Here is a 16,497-nt window from a genome sequence, read left to right on the forward strand (position 1 = left end):
ATCTGTCACAGAGTTCTAATGTTCCCTGCTTCTTGGCTTCAGCATTTCCTTTGTTTTGAGCTTCTGAGAAAGACATTTATAAACTACAACTCAGCACCTCAAAAGATTTCTATTTGAGTTGCTCTTTCTCGACTACCATTGCCATGGCAACCTTAGGTCACAGGGACATTTCTCCGAAATAAGATTTTTAAACTAGGACTTCATAGCCTTCCCTTTCAGGACCATCTGTTTTACTTTGAGTTATAGTTGCAGTTAAACATAATAGCCTTTTGAAATGCAGCATAGTAATAGCTGAAGCATTTTTGTGTAAAGACGCAAATGGAAGTCAAAGTCAATGTAGATGGTCTAACGCTATAAAAATAGACACATTATTCAACTTAGAATCCAAATTTGAAACATTTATAGTTTTTAAAAACAAGTATCAATAAAAATGGTTATTTCAACTACCATTTTCAGCAATAACAAACACAAAAAAGAACACCAGTGGAAAAGAAATTCTAAGTGGCTGTGCAGATGAATTAAATGATAACCAAATCTTGGTGTTCCTCAACATCTTCTCCACTGATGGCTGAACTCATGGACTCATCTTTTCTGGTGAACAGGAACATTATAACATTAAAACAAACTGATTGGTACGCTACCTTGTGAGGTTTGGGACAAGTTTGATGCATCTTTTATATTCCTACATCAAGCCACATGACTTTCATATACCTACTGGATCAAATTTAGGTCTAACCTCAATACATATCACTAATCAACAGCATTACTCATTGTTCATTAATCACCAAAAAAGTTATCAAAACAACAATAGTTTGTACCAGAAAATGATTGCCTCATGAAAAATCACAGTACTTAGCTTTTCATAAAAAGGAAACCCAGGGGAAGTGAAAAGTTACATTTTTTTAAATACAAAGTTCAGTAGCTCAGCATTTACTCTCCATCTGCAGAGATTGAGAAAGCTATGCCTCAAATACACATTTCAATAATTATACATCTTTAAGAGATTTTAAGTGACTTTTTGGATTATCTTCCTCTGCTTCAAGTTCCATCATTTCTTCATCCATTTCCTTCAGCTGCTCTTCCCCATCTGACAAAGTGTCAGCTGTTGCAGAGTCCATATTGTACTTTTCTAAAAAGTACATCTCAGGTGTGATATCATCAAGCTTATACTTGGATTTTTTCTTTTTTAGTTGCTTCAGTTTTTTAAGGTGATCCAGTTGCTCCTGGTGCTGTGCCAATAACATAAAATTATTTGGTTCTGATGATCTTTCACTAATTTTCTTTTTATATTCCAATATTTTTCTGTTCAGCATGTCATGGTCAATACCAAAATGATCCATTTCAGGAGATGATGAAGGCAGATCAGATGAGGCAGAAGTAGATTCTTGAGAAATAGGCTTCCAAGTGGAGTCTGGAGGACCATGTCTGAATTGGGGTAAAAAGCATTTCTGACATAGTGATAAAGAAAATACAGGTCTTTAAAAATTATCAGGTAGACCAGTACATAGAAACTGTTTGATGAGAAAACCAAGGTCAAACTAGTTCATCATCTACTATCCTCACTGTATCATGCAACCATAAGGATGGACTGACTGTAGGAATCAACCTAGGAGGCTGGCTCAGTATAGTGTTCCTACCGGTGAGCCAAAAGCTCTGATTCAAAACCCACTCCAGGACTTGAGGACCAAGGAAGATGCATTTGTTCATTACTTGACCAAACAGACTTTCTGTCCTCTTAATATAGGCCAATGGCAGACTGTAGATTGGGGGACTCCTTGTTAGGCTTATGATGAAAAGAAATTGGAGCCTCTATCATCACCATCCATTACTCCAGGGTAGAAAGTACATTTAAAAGTGTATGTCACCACAAAGTTGAACTTTCTCAGTTCGGGCAGTTTGCTAGATGGCCAGCATAACAGAGTGGTGCCAATGCAACAGGGTTTAATACCTGTTCCTGTTGATATCAATTCAGGACGTGCCTCCCTGCCCTACACAATGTGGCGATTGCGGTGCTGTGGGTGCAACCTGCCTTCGGCAGACAACTCAAGAAATGGTAATCAATTCTATCAATCTTCTACAACAGACCCAGATATAACAGGAGGAAAACTCTAGAGATTGAGGTTATTGCAAGATAGTGGTCCATGCAGATGCAATATCCTCCCAAATAAGCTATATCTTCCAAGTCAAGTCACAAATTACATACACGTTTTGTAATACAAATTGTTACACAACAAGTTTGAAATTTGCATTTGATTGGATCAGTACTCCCCCACAATCATACCCTGATTTAAGCAAATAGTTATACTGCAACTGGGAGAATGGTATCATAGGGTCACAGATAGGCTGCGGTACTTCAATTTTTAAGGGATTGGACCAGCAACTGAGATCACAAATTCGTGTTATTCAATGTGAAATTCAATAAATTTGGTAATGTGCAGGCTAGCATCAGAGAAAACATGACCATGAAGCCCAGCAGATCATTCCAAGAACTCATTCATTTATTAATAACCCAACAGGTGTTGCTTACATATAACTGTGTGTTGTGGACAAAAGTCAAACTATTTTGTAATGTAATTACAGATAACTTGAATAAATTATCTATTTACAAATAGAAAAAAATGCCCTTTGAAATGGCACTAGGAAGCCACTCACTTGTAAAGCATTTGGGGAAATCAGTGATAGGCAATATGCACATCTTCACCTCATGCTCAGGGCATGAAGGAAAATAAGTTCAGTGGCAGATCTGCTGTAATCACCGTTGAAGATAGGTGTTTTGCTAAGTTTATAAGGGGTCTTCCCGTTCACTAGGAAGGGAACATTGCACTGCCAGCGCTCATCACTTTATTAATATTGTGGTATAGCGAACACTGGTAAAGTAGATCTGGCACATAGTTTAATTGCTGCACATATTGTGCCCAAAATAATCTGTCGCATGCTGGTGTTCATTGCATTTCTGAATCTTACAAATATCCATTGGTGTGATTATGCTTACACATCATTCACTATGAACATCTGATCCTTGCTTCATGTTTGTTAAAAAGATCATACGGCAAATTTTCAGGGTTGAAATACCTTTCTTTATTATGTTATAAATGGTAGTTACCTAAAATGCTTTCGGTTCCACAGTTGCTCAATAACCATAGTCCCTTCTTCAGAGCCATAATCAGCAATTTCTAACAATCTTTCAACCTGTAGTAACAAGTAAAATATGTTTAAATACAGTGTACTTTAAAACTCTGTATATTAAAAAGAAAGAATAAAAGTGAATTAAGCATTTTAACTTTTTTACGGTCTTGTCGAATGGTTTATGACAAATCCATTAGCTTGTTGTTAAACTGTAGCCACAATCTGTTCAGGACAGATTTTAAAGATAGAACAAAATAAGGAGCCTTATCCTCTGCCATTTAGGCTTTTACTTGCATTTCATTTTATCATAGAAATTCATTTCAGTGATTATTACCCACCTCAGCTATCGCTGATTGCTGTTGGTCTTTAACAAAGACCAATGGAGGAACGCTACCCATGACTTGCCGGGAAATGAGAAGGTGCCTAGAAAATTTTTTTTAAAATTGTTTTAATTGGAATTTGTCCACCTTTAAGTCAATAACCGCTCCCGGTCCATTTTCACTATGTAAACTATAGATACAACAAATAATGTTCAGTTAACACCTACTATAACAAAAAAGGTGAAACTTAATAGAAAGGTGGCAATGATGACACTTACCTTATACGTGAAGAGCATTTTTCTAAGACTCGCTGAACACGAACATCTTTTTCCACTGAACCGCTTGCCACCCAGTAGGCTCGACATGCTGAAAAATCCACAGTCAACATTACCTATAATACAATGAGCACATTCCAATATCAATGAATCTCTGAACTTTGTATAACTGTGGACTAAATCTTGATTAGCAGATTACCGGGACTCCGCAATTTTAAAAAAAACCTTGAAATATTATTACAAGCAGATTATCATCCATTACTATTTATACCATAGATTTCAGACTTCAAATACAAAACTAGTTTTCCTCAAAAGAAGCCAAAATGATTAAATATTTTGTTTACAGCGTACAAATTCTACCCTCTGTGTAAACATTTCATCTTCTGGTTTTGATATTTTTTCAAGTTGACATGTTTCTGGAGTATTTTTGGGGATAAAGTTCACCTTGAGACTTTGTTCCTTTTCTTGCATTATGACAAAAGATGACAAAGACTTGTCATGAATTATTTTTCAAAAAATCATTCATTTTCTTGACAAATAGACATTTAAAACCACAATCAAAATAGCAAACAAAAAATTCCCTCAGTAATTTCCAAACTCTAATTGCTAGATAACATTCAAGCTCATTCATTCAACTTCTACTGTAGAATTTTCATTACAATTTAAACCTAAACTGCTAGAACAATATATTTCTAGTTAGGCAATATATTACAGTTGCACAATAGAGAAGACATACAAAGATACCTGATGCTGAGGAAACCTAGAGGCAGATCTTCAAATCCTATCTGTAGGATTTTCACAAAGACTTCATTAAAAATACGTAGTCTCGAATGCATCTTTATATAGAAGGTGGTATATTAAAACAGGGAAATTATAGAATTACAAAGTCATCCTGAGATTTGACTCTCTACAGAGAAGAGGATGACATGCCATATGGTACAGCAAAGACTCTTACAGATAAGAAAAATCTGGATTTAAGAAAGATCTTCCTACAGTCTTAAGCCTGGGAAAAAGACTATTTAAAATGATAGATGCGAAAGATCAAGAGCAAACATAGGCATTTTTTATAAAGTAAGGTGGTATTGGCACATAGGGTCAATGAAGTATGCTATGTTTAAAACAAATTTCCCTTTCTGAAAAAGATTTTATTTCTACAAAGAAAAATAGGAGTTTAAGGAAGATAACTAGATGGATCAATGTTTTATAAAAACCAAAAGAACTGCAGATGCTGTAAATCAAGAACAAAAACAAAGTTGCTGGAAAAGCTCAGCAGGTCTGGCAGCATCTGTGAAGGAAAAAACAGAGTTAATGTTTTGGGTCCGGTGACCCTTCTCATTCGGATTGTGTGCTCTTTCTGAAATTTGCGCTGAGGTTTCAATACATTCTCCAAACTAGAGGGCTTATAAAGCTATACAAAGGGTTCTGAGGAAGGGTCACCGGACCCGAAACGCTAACTCGGTTTTCTCCTTCACAGATGCTGCCAGACCTGCTGAGCTTTTCCAGCAACTTTGTTTTTGGATCAATGTTTTGCTTACCCTAAAATGTTACCACATATCATACCTTGTATACTATTTCCTGTTAAAAATAATCCAGTTCAACTCAATGCATGCTTGGATATTGCACATTGATGCTCTTCCACTGAGTTCTAAGTAAATTGAAAGAAATCAGAGCAACTGGTGTTGTTTCCTTATGTTGCACTTAACCTTTGGATAGAATAATACCTTCAAAACATAAAGTTGTACTTACTTTGGATATCTCAACTTTATACTCATATACTTCTGAGCTGACTTCATTACTGTCCAACAGCTCTGTGATTGCTTTATAAAGAATATTGTTGAGCGCTCTCATTCGGATCGTGTGCTCTTTCTGCAATTTGCGCTGAGGTTTCAATACATTCTCCAAACTGGAGGGCTTATAAAGCTATACAAAAACAGCAAACAAAACTGAGCAATTGTAAATTACATGATAAATAAAAATCCCACATTTTAAACAAGTAATATCCTTGAAAATCCAAACTGAGCCAAATCTACAGAAAGTGATTTCATCTGAATTCTAATGTTTCAGCTTGGACCAGTCAATAGTGCTCTCACCTCTGTATCATCAAGTTGTGGACTCAAATTAGCATGTGAATGAAAATTAATTCTCCAACGGTCCTTTGTTGTTTTAAATGAAAGGGCCAATTTGCATGTTAAAAAATCCACAACACTGTTTCCCCCACCATATTCAAATCAACATTAAATATTAATTATTCAAGTTGTTATTTTATTAACCCAGAAATGTTACACTACGTGATGCACAATAAATTATCCAACTGCTTAGTTAGAAATCTGTTCTTCTTATTTAACCAATTTTTCTCATCAACCTGGTCAGAGATGTTCTTACACACTTTTGGAGCAGGTGAGACTACAACATGGGCCTCCTGGTCCAGACACAGGGATACTACAAGACAAGCCTATTAAAAGATTTTAAAAAAATCACAGAGAAGCTTCTGTTAATGTAACAGTTTCAATGGTAATGAACATAGAGTTCCAAGTTACAAGCATCAAGAGACCGGCATAAGCACAGTTCTTGGAAATGTACAGGAATAAAGGAACGAGTAGGTCACTGAGCCTGTTCTGCCATTCGTTAGGATCATGGCTAATTGAACATTTCATTTCTTTTTATCTACACCATTCCCATAACCTTGCATGCCATTGGTCTAGGGGTAGGATTCTTGCTTTGGGGATTACTGCATATGGCGAATGTGCGAGAGGTCCCGGGGGCGGCACGGTGGCTCAGTGGTTAGCACTGCTGCCTCACAGCACCAGGGGCCTGGGTTTGATTCCACTCTCGGCGACTGTCTGTGTGGAGCTTGCACAATGTCCCTGTGTCTGCGTGGCTTTCCTCTGGGTGCCCTGGTTTCCCCCCACTGTCCAAAGATGTGCAGGCTAGGTGGATTGGCCATGCTAAATTGCCCATAGTGTTCAGGGATGTGTAGGTTAGGTAGGTTATAGGGGAATGGGTTATAGGGTGGGATGCTGTGAGAGTCAGTGTGGACTTGTTGGGCCGAAGGGCCTGTTTCCACACTGCAGGGAGTCTAAGTCTATTGGTAATTGGAAATCTATCAGCCTCAATCTTAAGTAAACCCTAAGAATGTGCTTCCACAGCCCTCTGTGGTACAGAATTCTGAAGGTTTACAACCCTCTTGAGTAAAACATATTTATATCTCTAACTTAGGTGGGACCACCTTATTCATAAATTATTCTCCCTGGCTCTAGACTCTCCAATCAGGGGAGACATCTTATCTGCATCTACCCTGTCTATCCCTTTGAAGGATTTGCAGATTTCAGTGAGATCATCTTTTTTTCTTCCAAACTCCAGAAACTACAAGCCATGTTAACTCAATCTTTCTTCATCAGACATTCCCTTCATCTCAGGAACACGTCTGCCCATCTTTGGTGCATCCCCTCAATGGCAGTAATGTTTTTCCTGAGATAAGGAGACCAAAACTGCAGAAAATATTCCAGGTGTGGTCTAACCAAGCTCCCATACACTTGCAGGAAGATTTCACTACTCCTACACTCAAATCCCCTTGCAATAATGGCTAACATTCCATTAGTCTTCTTAATTGCTTGCTGTACCTGCATGTCATGCTTGAGCGCATTATCGACAAGGGATCCCTTTGTACATCGACAGATTCCAACCTCTTAGCATTTAAGAAATACACCACATATCATTATCGCCTAAGTGGATAATCCCTCACATTTTTTTGTCCAAATGCTTCTGAAGCTACTTTACATCTTTCTCACAACACATATTCACACGCAGCTTTGCATCATCTGCAAATTTGGAATCATTACATCTGGTCCCTACCTCTAAATCACTGACACAATAATTATATGGGGCCACAAATACTGATCCTTATAGTACCCCACTAGACAGACTCCCAATACAAAAACGACTGAATAATTCCTCCTGTGTTTTCTGTCCATTATGCAATCAGTAAACCATGCGAATACATTCCCATTAAATTTTCTCACCACCCTCCTGCGGGGACTTTATCAGAAGCCTTAAGGAAATTTAAGTATACTACCTCCTTTGTCACTGTTAGTAACAAAATTGGCAAAACGCTCCAACAAGTTCCCATTCACAAATCCATGCTGACAATGCACAATTACAGTATTATCATCTAAATGTCTATTTATTCCATTCTTTAAAATAGATTGGAGTATTTTTCTTTCCTTCTTGAATAGTGCGGTGACATTTGCTACCTTCCAATCTGCAGGAATTATTCTGGAATCTATAGAATTTTGGAAGATAATCACCAATGACTAACTCTATAACCATCTCCTTCAACATACTGGGATGAAGACCATCAGATCCTGGGGATTTATCAAGTTCCAAACACATTAAGATCTCTAGTCAAAATTTTTTTAAACGAATGTTAATTTACTTCAACTGCTCATTCTCCCTAGCCACCCTGATCTCTACTTGTGGGAGATTTCTGGTATCTTCCTCAGTGAAATAACAGACAAAATAACCATTTAGCTTCTGTGCCATTTGTCTGTGCCCATACATTCTCCTAACTCTGCCAATAATGGACACACATTCATCCTAGTCAAATATTTCCTTTTTACGTACCTTTGGATTCTTTCACAATCCATTTTGGCAGTACTTACAAATCCCTCCAACTTAGATGACATTCAAATGGACTCACTTCTTTAGCCAACTGGACTTTCTTTTTACTCCCAAGCAGGAACACAGAAAAGAGTACAGAGATAGTAGGAACTGCCGATGCTGGAGAATCTGAGATAACAAGGTGTAGAGCTGGATGAACACAACAGGCCAAGCAGCATCAGAGGAGCAGGAAGGCTGACGTTTCGGGTCTAGACCCTTCTTCAGAAATGGGGGAGGGGAAGGGGATTCTGAAATAAATAGGGAGAAAGGGGGAGGTGGATAGAAGATGGATAAAGGAAGAGATAGGTGGAGAGGAATCAGACAGGTCAAGGAGGTGGGGTTGGAGCTAGTAAAGGTGAGTGTAGGTGGGGAGTTAGGGAGGGGATAGGTCGATCCAGGGAGGACGGACAGGTCAAGGAGGCGGGATGAGGCTAGTAGATAGGAGATGGGGGTGGGGCTTGAGGTGGAAGGTGTGAAGAGTGGGAGGACAGGTTAGGGAGGCGGGGACGAGCTGGGCTGGTTTTGGGATGTGGCTGGGGGAGCGGAGATTTTGAAGCTTGTGAAGTCCACATTGATACCATTGGGCTGCAGGGTTCCCAAGCGAAATAGGAGATGCTATTCCTGCAATCCTCAGGTGGCATCGTTGTGGCACTGCTGGAGGCCCAGGACGGACATGTCATCCAAGGAGTGGGAGGGGGAGTTGAAATGGTTCGCGACTGGGAGGTGCAGTTGTTTGTTGCGAACCGAGCATAGGTGTTCCACAAAGCAGTCCCCAAGCCTCCGCTTGGTTTCCCCGATGTAGAGGAGGCCACAACAGGAACAGCGGATACAGTATACCACATTTGCAGATGTGCAGGTGAACATCTGTTTGATGTGGAAGGTCTTCTTAGGGCCTGGGATGGGGGTGAGGTGGGGGGAGGTGTAGGGGCAGGTGTAGCACTTCCTGCGGTTGCAGGGAAAAGTGCTGGGGGTGGTGGGGCGGACAAGGGAGTCAAGGAGAGAGTGGTCCCTCCGGAAAGCAGATAAGGGTGGGGAGGGAAAAATATCTTTGGTGTGGGGTCGGATTGCAGATGGCGGAAGTGTCGGAGGATGATGCGTTCGATCCGAAGGTTGGTCGGGTGGTGGGGAGGACGAGGGGGATTCTGTTTTGGTTGTTATTGCGGGGAGGGGGTGTGAGGGATGAGTTGCGGGAAATGCGACAGACACGGTCAAGGGCGTTTTCGACCACTGTGGAAGGGAAGTTGGGGTCCTTGTTTTTCAAGGTTTTTGATCCAACACATCATCCTCCGACACTTCCGCCATCTGCAATCTGGCCCCAACACCAAAGACATTTTACCCTCCCCACCCTTATCTGCTTTCCGAAGGGACCATTCTCTCTGTGACTCCCTTCTCCTCTCCACACTCCCCACTCCTCTCCACACTCCCCACCACCCCCGGCACTTTTCTCTGCAATCGCAGGAAGTGCTACACCTGCCCCTACACCTCCCCACTCACCCCCATCCCAGGCCCCAAGAAGACCTTCCACATCAAACAGATGTTCACCTGCACATCTGCTAACGTGGTATACTGTATCCGCTGTCGTGGCCTCCTCTACATCGGGGAAACCAAGCGGACGCTTGGGGACCGCTTTGTGGAACACCTACACTCGGTTTGCAACAAACAACTGCACCTCCCAGTCGCGAACCATTTCAACTCCCCCTCCCACTCCTTGGACAACATGTCCATCCTGGGCCTCCTGCAGTGCCACAATGATGCCCGAAGGTTGCAGGAACAGCATCTTATATTTCGCTTGGGAACCCTGCAGCCCAATGGTATCAACGTGGACTTCACAAGCTTCAAAATGTCCCCTCCCCCGACCGCAGCCCAAAACCAGCACAGCTCGTACCCGCCTCCCTAACCTGTCCTACCACCTATCCACTCCTTCCACCTCAAGCCCCACCCCCATCACCTACCTACTAGCCTCATCCCGCCTCCTTGACCTGTCCATCCTCCCTGGACCGACCTATCCCCTCCCTAACTCCCCACCTACACTCACCTTTATTGGCTCCAACCCTGCCTCCTTGACCTGTCTCCTCTCCACCTAGCTTCTCCTTTATCCATCTTCTATCCACGTCCCCCTTTCTCCCTATTTATTTCAGAAACCCCTTCCCCTCCCCTATTTCTGAAGAAGGGTCTAGACCCGAAACGTCAGCTTTCCTGCTCCTCTGATGCTGCTTGGCCTGCTGTGTTCATGCAGCTCTACACCTTGTTATCACAGAAAAGAGTACAGTTGGCTTACTAGGGAACCATAGCAGCTAGACTTGAACTATTTTAATGACTGGGTCTCATTAACATGCCACTCACTCACCAAACATTTGCTGAATGTCGAGCTATTCTAGGATTATGATGGATGAAGTTCAATTCTCAGGTACCCAGGGAATAGGCCCTGACTCTAAGGAGAAAATCCAGTGGCAAGAGAGGCCCATTGTTTCCTTGTTGGGCCCATAGTCCCTGGTCTACAAAGAACTCACCTGACCCTACAGATACCCTCCTTGCAACAGCTGTATTTTAGCTCCCTTGTATCTTCCTTGGCTTCAAATATGTGATATCTTTCCAAGAGAAAAGTTATGTTGGAGTCTGACTCAACCATTCTCTGTAGTATTCCAAAGTTATTACAATTATAACTCCAAACCAAAAGAAAGTCTTTTTCTACTCACTTCATAATTTTAAAACACAGTAAATCTCTCCTGAACCTCATTCAGTCCATTAAAAACGGCTCAGTACAAGTCTCTCGTAGTAAGTATAGTTTTCCATCCTTCTCTCATGAACTCATCAATATTCACTGAGGATGATTCAGTGAAAACCACACTCAGTAAATGCTTCCTAATCTGTTCCAGAAGATGAAAACTTTAAAAAGAAATTCTAGCATCTAAAATATTCTTCTGACTAAAGATTGTCATTTTTATTCTTTGTTGTACATCTCTATTCTTTGGGGAAGACAAAACTATTCTACTGAACTTAGTCTACAATTGAGAAAATGAAAAGATTCTCTCTAGATTGCTTTTTCTTAGAAGAAAACCACAAAATCTGGAGTGTTTCTGGATAAGGAAGTACTCCTTTGAACCTTCACCAGGACTACGATGACCTGATCCAGATGGGATTCAACCTAGATTGTTAAAGGATTAAAATGGTAAAGAAAAACTGAATGATTGATTGGTTTGATGTTTATTTATAGTTGCTGGTGATTACCCATTTTTGATGTTGAGCTTCACAACTGATGGATTTTATTCAAAGATTTTGCTGTGACATGAAACAAAAGAGACATTATTTTGAGCTTAAGGCTCAAAGAGTACTGGTGAAGTTCTTCATTACCAAAGAAAACCACATGAACTCTATAAACAAATTTCTCCCATCACTCAAATGACAAGAACTCTTTTAATCAGGGGGAAAAAAAAATCAATGTCAGCTTCTCCAATTTGTTAAATTACACATGTGCATTTACTAAAACTTCTCTTACCAATTGAGATCCCAGTGTGCGGCTTTCATACCAAAACTTCTTCCTGGTTGAAGATCAGAAAATAATAGATTGAGCATATCAATAATTGGGTACAACTTATATCATCACCATTTCACTATACCACTTACAGGCTGGGTGAGACAGTTACATGCTAGTGTGAACTGCAATCTTACCACCAAGTAAGTGCACATACACGCACAGTGACTCCCATGGGAAATGCCAAAGATTTTGGACAGAAATATGTATGGCGGTGGCAAACTTAATCCAGATTGGTTGTAACTGTTTAGAATTGATTTTAACACCACTAAAATTTTCAGTACTACTGTAGTTACAAAGCTAATTATTTTCAATTTCCAAACCAGTTGATGTCAACATGAAGGTCTCGCCTTCTCAACCTCGCCCCTCATCTGAGGAGAGGCATCTTTGGAGTTTAACTCACCACCAGTTCTGCACCTCCCAAGCACACCCTTCCCTCTCCCTCTCAAATGAGACAGTAGAGTCATACAGAAGTGAAACAGACTCGTCCATGCTGACCAAACATTCCCAATCTAACTGAACCCTATTTGCGAGCATTTGGCCCATATCCTTGTAAACCCTTCCTATTCATATATCCATCCTAATACATTTTAAATATTGTAATTGTACCTGCCTCCACCATCACCTCTGGCAGCTCGTACCATACACGCACCACTCTCTGTGCAAAAAAGTTGCCTCTTAGGTCCCCTTTAAACCTTTCCCCTCTCACCTTAAACATATGCCCTCTAGTTGTGGACTGGCCAACCCTTGGAAAAAGACCTTGGCTATTCACTCTATCCATGCCCCTCGTGATTTTATAAACCTCTATAAAGGTCACCCTTCAGCCTCCAATGCTTCAGGGAAAAAAGCCCCAGTCAATTCAGCCTCTCCCTATAACTCAAATCCTCCAGTCCTGGCAACATCCTTGTAAATCTTTTCTGCACCCTCTCAAGTTTAAAAACATCTTTCCTAGAGAAAGGCAATGAGAACTGTACACAGTATTCTGGAAGTGGCCTCACCAATGTCCTGTACAGCCACAACATGATGTCCCAACTCCTATACTTAATGCACTGACCTATGTAGGCAAGCATGCCAAACTCCTCCTTTATCACCCTGTCTACTTGCAACTGCACTTTCATGGAACTGTGCACCTACACCCCTAGTTCTCTTTGTTTGGCATCACTCCCCAGAGCCCTATAATTAACTGTGTATGTCCTGCACTGGTTTGCCTTACCAAAATGCAACACCTCATTTGTCAAAAATAAACTCCATCTGCCCTCAGTGGCCCATTGTCCCATCTGATCAAAGTTCTGTTGTACTCCAAGATAACTTTCTTCACTTATTTTGGTGTCATCTGCAAACTCTGTGACCATGCCTCCTATATTCACATCCAAATCATTGAAATAAATGACAAAAAGCAATGGACCCAGCACCAATCCTTGTGGCACACCATTGGTCACAGGCCTCTAGTTTAAAAAGCAATCCTTTACCACCACCCTCTGTCTCTGACTTCCAAGCCAATTTTGTATCCAACTGGCTAGCTTCCCCCTGCATCTCAAATGTTCTAACCTTACTAACCAGTCTACCATGCAGAACCTTGTCATCTGGTCCTCTAGGACCATGGCAATATTAAAATAAATTTTATTTACCAATGAAACTGCTTACTTTCAAACATCACAAAACTTTTCTTCTAAGTCTCTCCTAAATGGCAATTAAATTGTCAACTTAGATTTATTTAATAACAGCAGTATTTCCTGAGGAGCCACAAAATCTATTTTATTATTTCACGTATAAACCACATAAAATAATAAATCAAACTATTGCAATTTGACAGTTTGATCCAGTTTGAGATCTTTTAATGAGAACAGATAATTTAAATTATGGTTATGTGAATATAGATATAGTAAACCACTTAATTTGTATTTATGCTTATTAGAATGAATCCAATGAAAAGTTACAGCCAAAGAAATCCAACTGCTGAGTATGTGCAGCATTTTGTTTTATTTGTTGCTTTTGCCACTCAAGGTGGGCAGAAATTATATTTGGCCATGTTTGTTTGTAAACAAATCACAAAAATATGAGAGATTTCAACAAAATCTGGTTAACAATTAGTGTATGGCCCAAGGAAAAACTGATCAGTACTTTCAGATTCTATAACTTTTTTAAAGGATCCTTTGGAAGTTATGACAAATTGACTTTTTTCTTTTAGAATATTGTGGCTGTCTCTGAATTAGCTGAAAATGAGATGGAAGCTCTTTTGAAAAGTGTTCCTTTTTTCAATGTGGTAGTTTCTGGTTAGCTCAGTCAGCTGTATGGCTGGTTTGCAAACAGAAGAAGTTCATATCCCCTACCAGTTGAGGTCAACAAGAAGATCCCACGGTTTCAAACTCACCCCTTACCTGAGGCATTGTGACCTTCAGGTTAAACTAACCACCAGTTGTCTCCCTCCAATGAGGCAGCAGCTCTGTGGTCTTCTGAGACTATGGTTACAAATCAGGCACAGAAAAAGCCTCAAGGAACAGCTGGAGTATTGTAGTAACACTGAGTTAACAGCATAATGGAGATATGCCCAGAGTAACCTCAATTTATTATAGTGCATTGTCACACCCAATATTCCCATTTTAATTCATTGGCTTTGTGCAATTTTGCAGCACTGCATGGAAGTATACTGCCCATTCACATCGTTCTTAATTTGAAGAAAGCAAAACTTGTGGCTTCATATGTGGAAAGAAAAACAGAATTAACGTTTCCAGTCCAGTGAAGCTTTGTCCACTCATCTTTATCTGTCTGTTATGTTCATTAGTGCCAAGAGTACAAACTCTGAAGTTAGATTCACTATTTTTGGTTTGTTGTTTTCCAAACCACAAAGGCTTGCTACTCAGCACTGTATTGGTTGCTAGTTCATAATACAATTTTGATGCATAAATACAAATTTTGTTTAAATTAGGATAACAGTATAATTGCAACATCTGCTTGACATCGACATTGATATCTGATCTCGGTGGTAGCGGGAATTTTGAAACAAACGAGATAATTTCCTGCTACCGCATACTGCCTTCAAAAATTGTAAAACTGCAAATCTAACCACTTGGCACGTTTGATAACTCTTTTTTTTTCTATTCCTTTTTTGTCAGATGTAGGTGTCACTGGCTGGCCAGCATTTCTTGCCCATCCCTAGGTGCCCTTGAGAAGGTGGCGGTGAGCTGCCTTCTTGAACCGCTGCAGTCCTCTTGCTGTGGGTTGACCCACAATGCTATTAGGGAGAGAATTCCAGGATTTTGACCCAGCGACAATGAAGGAATGGCGATATATTTCCAAGTCAGGATGGTGAGTGGCTTGGAGGGGAACTTGGAGGTGATGGTGTTCCCATATGTCTGATGCCCTTGTCCTTCTAGATGGAAGAGGATGTGGGTTTGGAAGGTGCTGTCTGAGGATCTTTGGTGAATTTCAGCAGTGCATCTTGTAGATAGTACACACTGCTACTACTGAGCGTTGGTGGTGGAGGGAGTGAATGTTTGTGGATGTAGTGCCAATGAAGTGGGCTGCTTTGTCCTGGATGGCGTCAAGCTTCTTGCCTGGTGTTCGGGCTGCACTCGACCAGGCAAGTGGAGAGTTTTCCATCATGTTCCTGAGTTGTGCCTTGTAGATGGCCGACAGGCTTTGAGGAATCAGGAGGTGAGCTACTCACTGCAGTATTCCTAGCTTCTAGCCTGCTCTTGTAGCCACTGTGTTAATGTGGTGAGTCCAGTTAAGTTAAATATAAATTAAGTAAATATAAATTGGCTATGTACAAAGTACTCACTTTGATTTAGAGAGGAATTTCTTTAGTAAGTTCTTCTTTGCATACAGACAGCCAGTGCTCTGCACTTGCCTGCACTGACCTCCACTCAGGCTCAGACCCTGCAATTTGCAGCAACCACCACGCGCCGCACACCTGCGCAGTGCGCTCAACACTCCAACTGCTGCCATCGGGCCGACTGGGAAAACACAGGAAAAGATTCAGCCTACATCCACACCTGCTCTTCCATCGCTGTTTCTAAGGAAACGAGGATTTAAAAAAGAGCACTTACATCTAGTTGGAACTCTCGTTATAGCAAAAACACATACTGTCAATGTCTGGAAACACTATTACACCAGGGAACACTGCCTCTACCGCTCATGCACGGTCTGGATCAGGTGGGCGGATCCTTTGATACACATGCGCAACAACCACGCCATCGGTGAAAAATTGGTGCTACGCATGCGCGCTCGTGTCGCGTTTTTGGTCGGAAAAGTACGCATGTGCATTCTGCAGCTCACAGCCCCGCCTGCGGTGCTAATGGCTGCTTTTCTCCCAATCATTTATCTCATTGGACTTGTTGTAATGTGGTACGATTAATATTTAACACTTAAGACTGGTATTTGAGCTCTCAAAGTTATTTCGTTTGTGAAAAGCAGAATAATGTTCCTGTTGAAAATTTGTTATAAAAGCGGAACGATAGGAAAAATCCAGCAGGCCAGGCAGCATCTGTGAAGCTATTGCATAATTTCAAATCAGTTGCAAGGATCATAATATGTGACATTGTGACATAAAGGTAACCACTTCGCCTTCATCATACTCTGGGTAAAA

General features: G+C 40.8%; 1 protein-coding gene across 2 annotated transcripts; it reads right to left on the bottom strand.

Moving 5' to 3' along the window:
- Positions 1–377: 377 nt before the first annotated feature.
- rbfa (ribosome binding factor A) lies at positions 378–16,145 on the bottom strand. 2 transcript variants are annotated; one of them, XM_048616750.1, is made up of 8 exons: positions 15,959–16,145; positions 15,691–15,865; positions 11,874–11,916; positions 5,468–5,641; positions 3,725–3,837; positions 3,465–3,549; positions 3,104–3,189; positions 378–1,425 (listed from the first exon to the last, which is right to left on the bottom strand). In XM_048616750.1, exons 2-8 carry the CDS (start codon positions 15,855–15,857, stop codon positions 987–989), a joined length of 1,107 nt encoding a protein of 368 aa, XP_048472707.1. In that variant the 5' UTR covers positions 15,858–15,865; positions 15,959–16,145; the 3' UTR covers positions 378–986. The 2 variants fall into 2 exon arrangements, with proteins under 2 accessions (XP_048472707.1, XP_048472713.1); XM_048616756.1 differs by lacking the exon at positions 15,691–15,865.
- Positions 16,146–16,497: the final 352 nt, after the last annotated feature.

The sequence above is a fragment of the Rhincodon typus genome, chromosome 2, assembly GCF_021869965.1.
Source record: "Rhincodon typus isolate 14 chromosome 2, sRhiTyp1.1, whole genome shotgun sequence".
Taxonomy (NCBI): Eukaryota; Metazoa; Chordata; class Chondrichthyes; order Orectolobiformes; family Rhincodontidae; genus Rhincodon; species Rhincodon typus.

Coding starts and splice junctions, on each gene's coding strand:
- rbfa (XM_048616750.1), bottom strand. CDS start 15,857: ATGGCAGCAGTTGGAGTGTTGAGCGCACTGCGCAGGTGTGCGGCGCGT. Junction 3,190..3,464: donor AGCAATCAGCGATAGCTGAG/GTGGGTAATAAT, acceptor TTGTTACTACAG/GTTGAAAGATTGTTAGAAAT. Junction 1,426..3,103: donor TGGAACCGAAAGCATTTTAG/GTAACTACCATT, acceptor ACCCCAATTCAG/ACATGGTCCTCCAGACTCCA.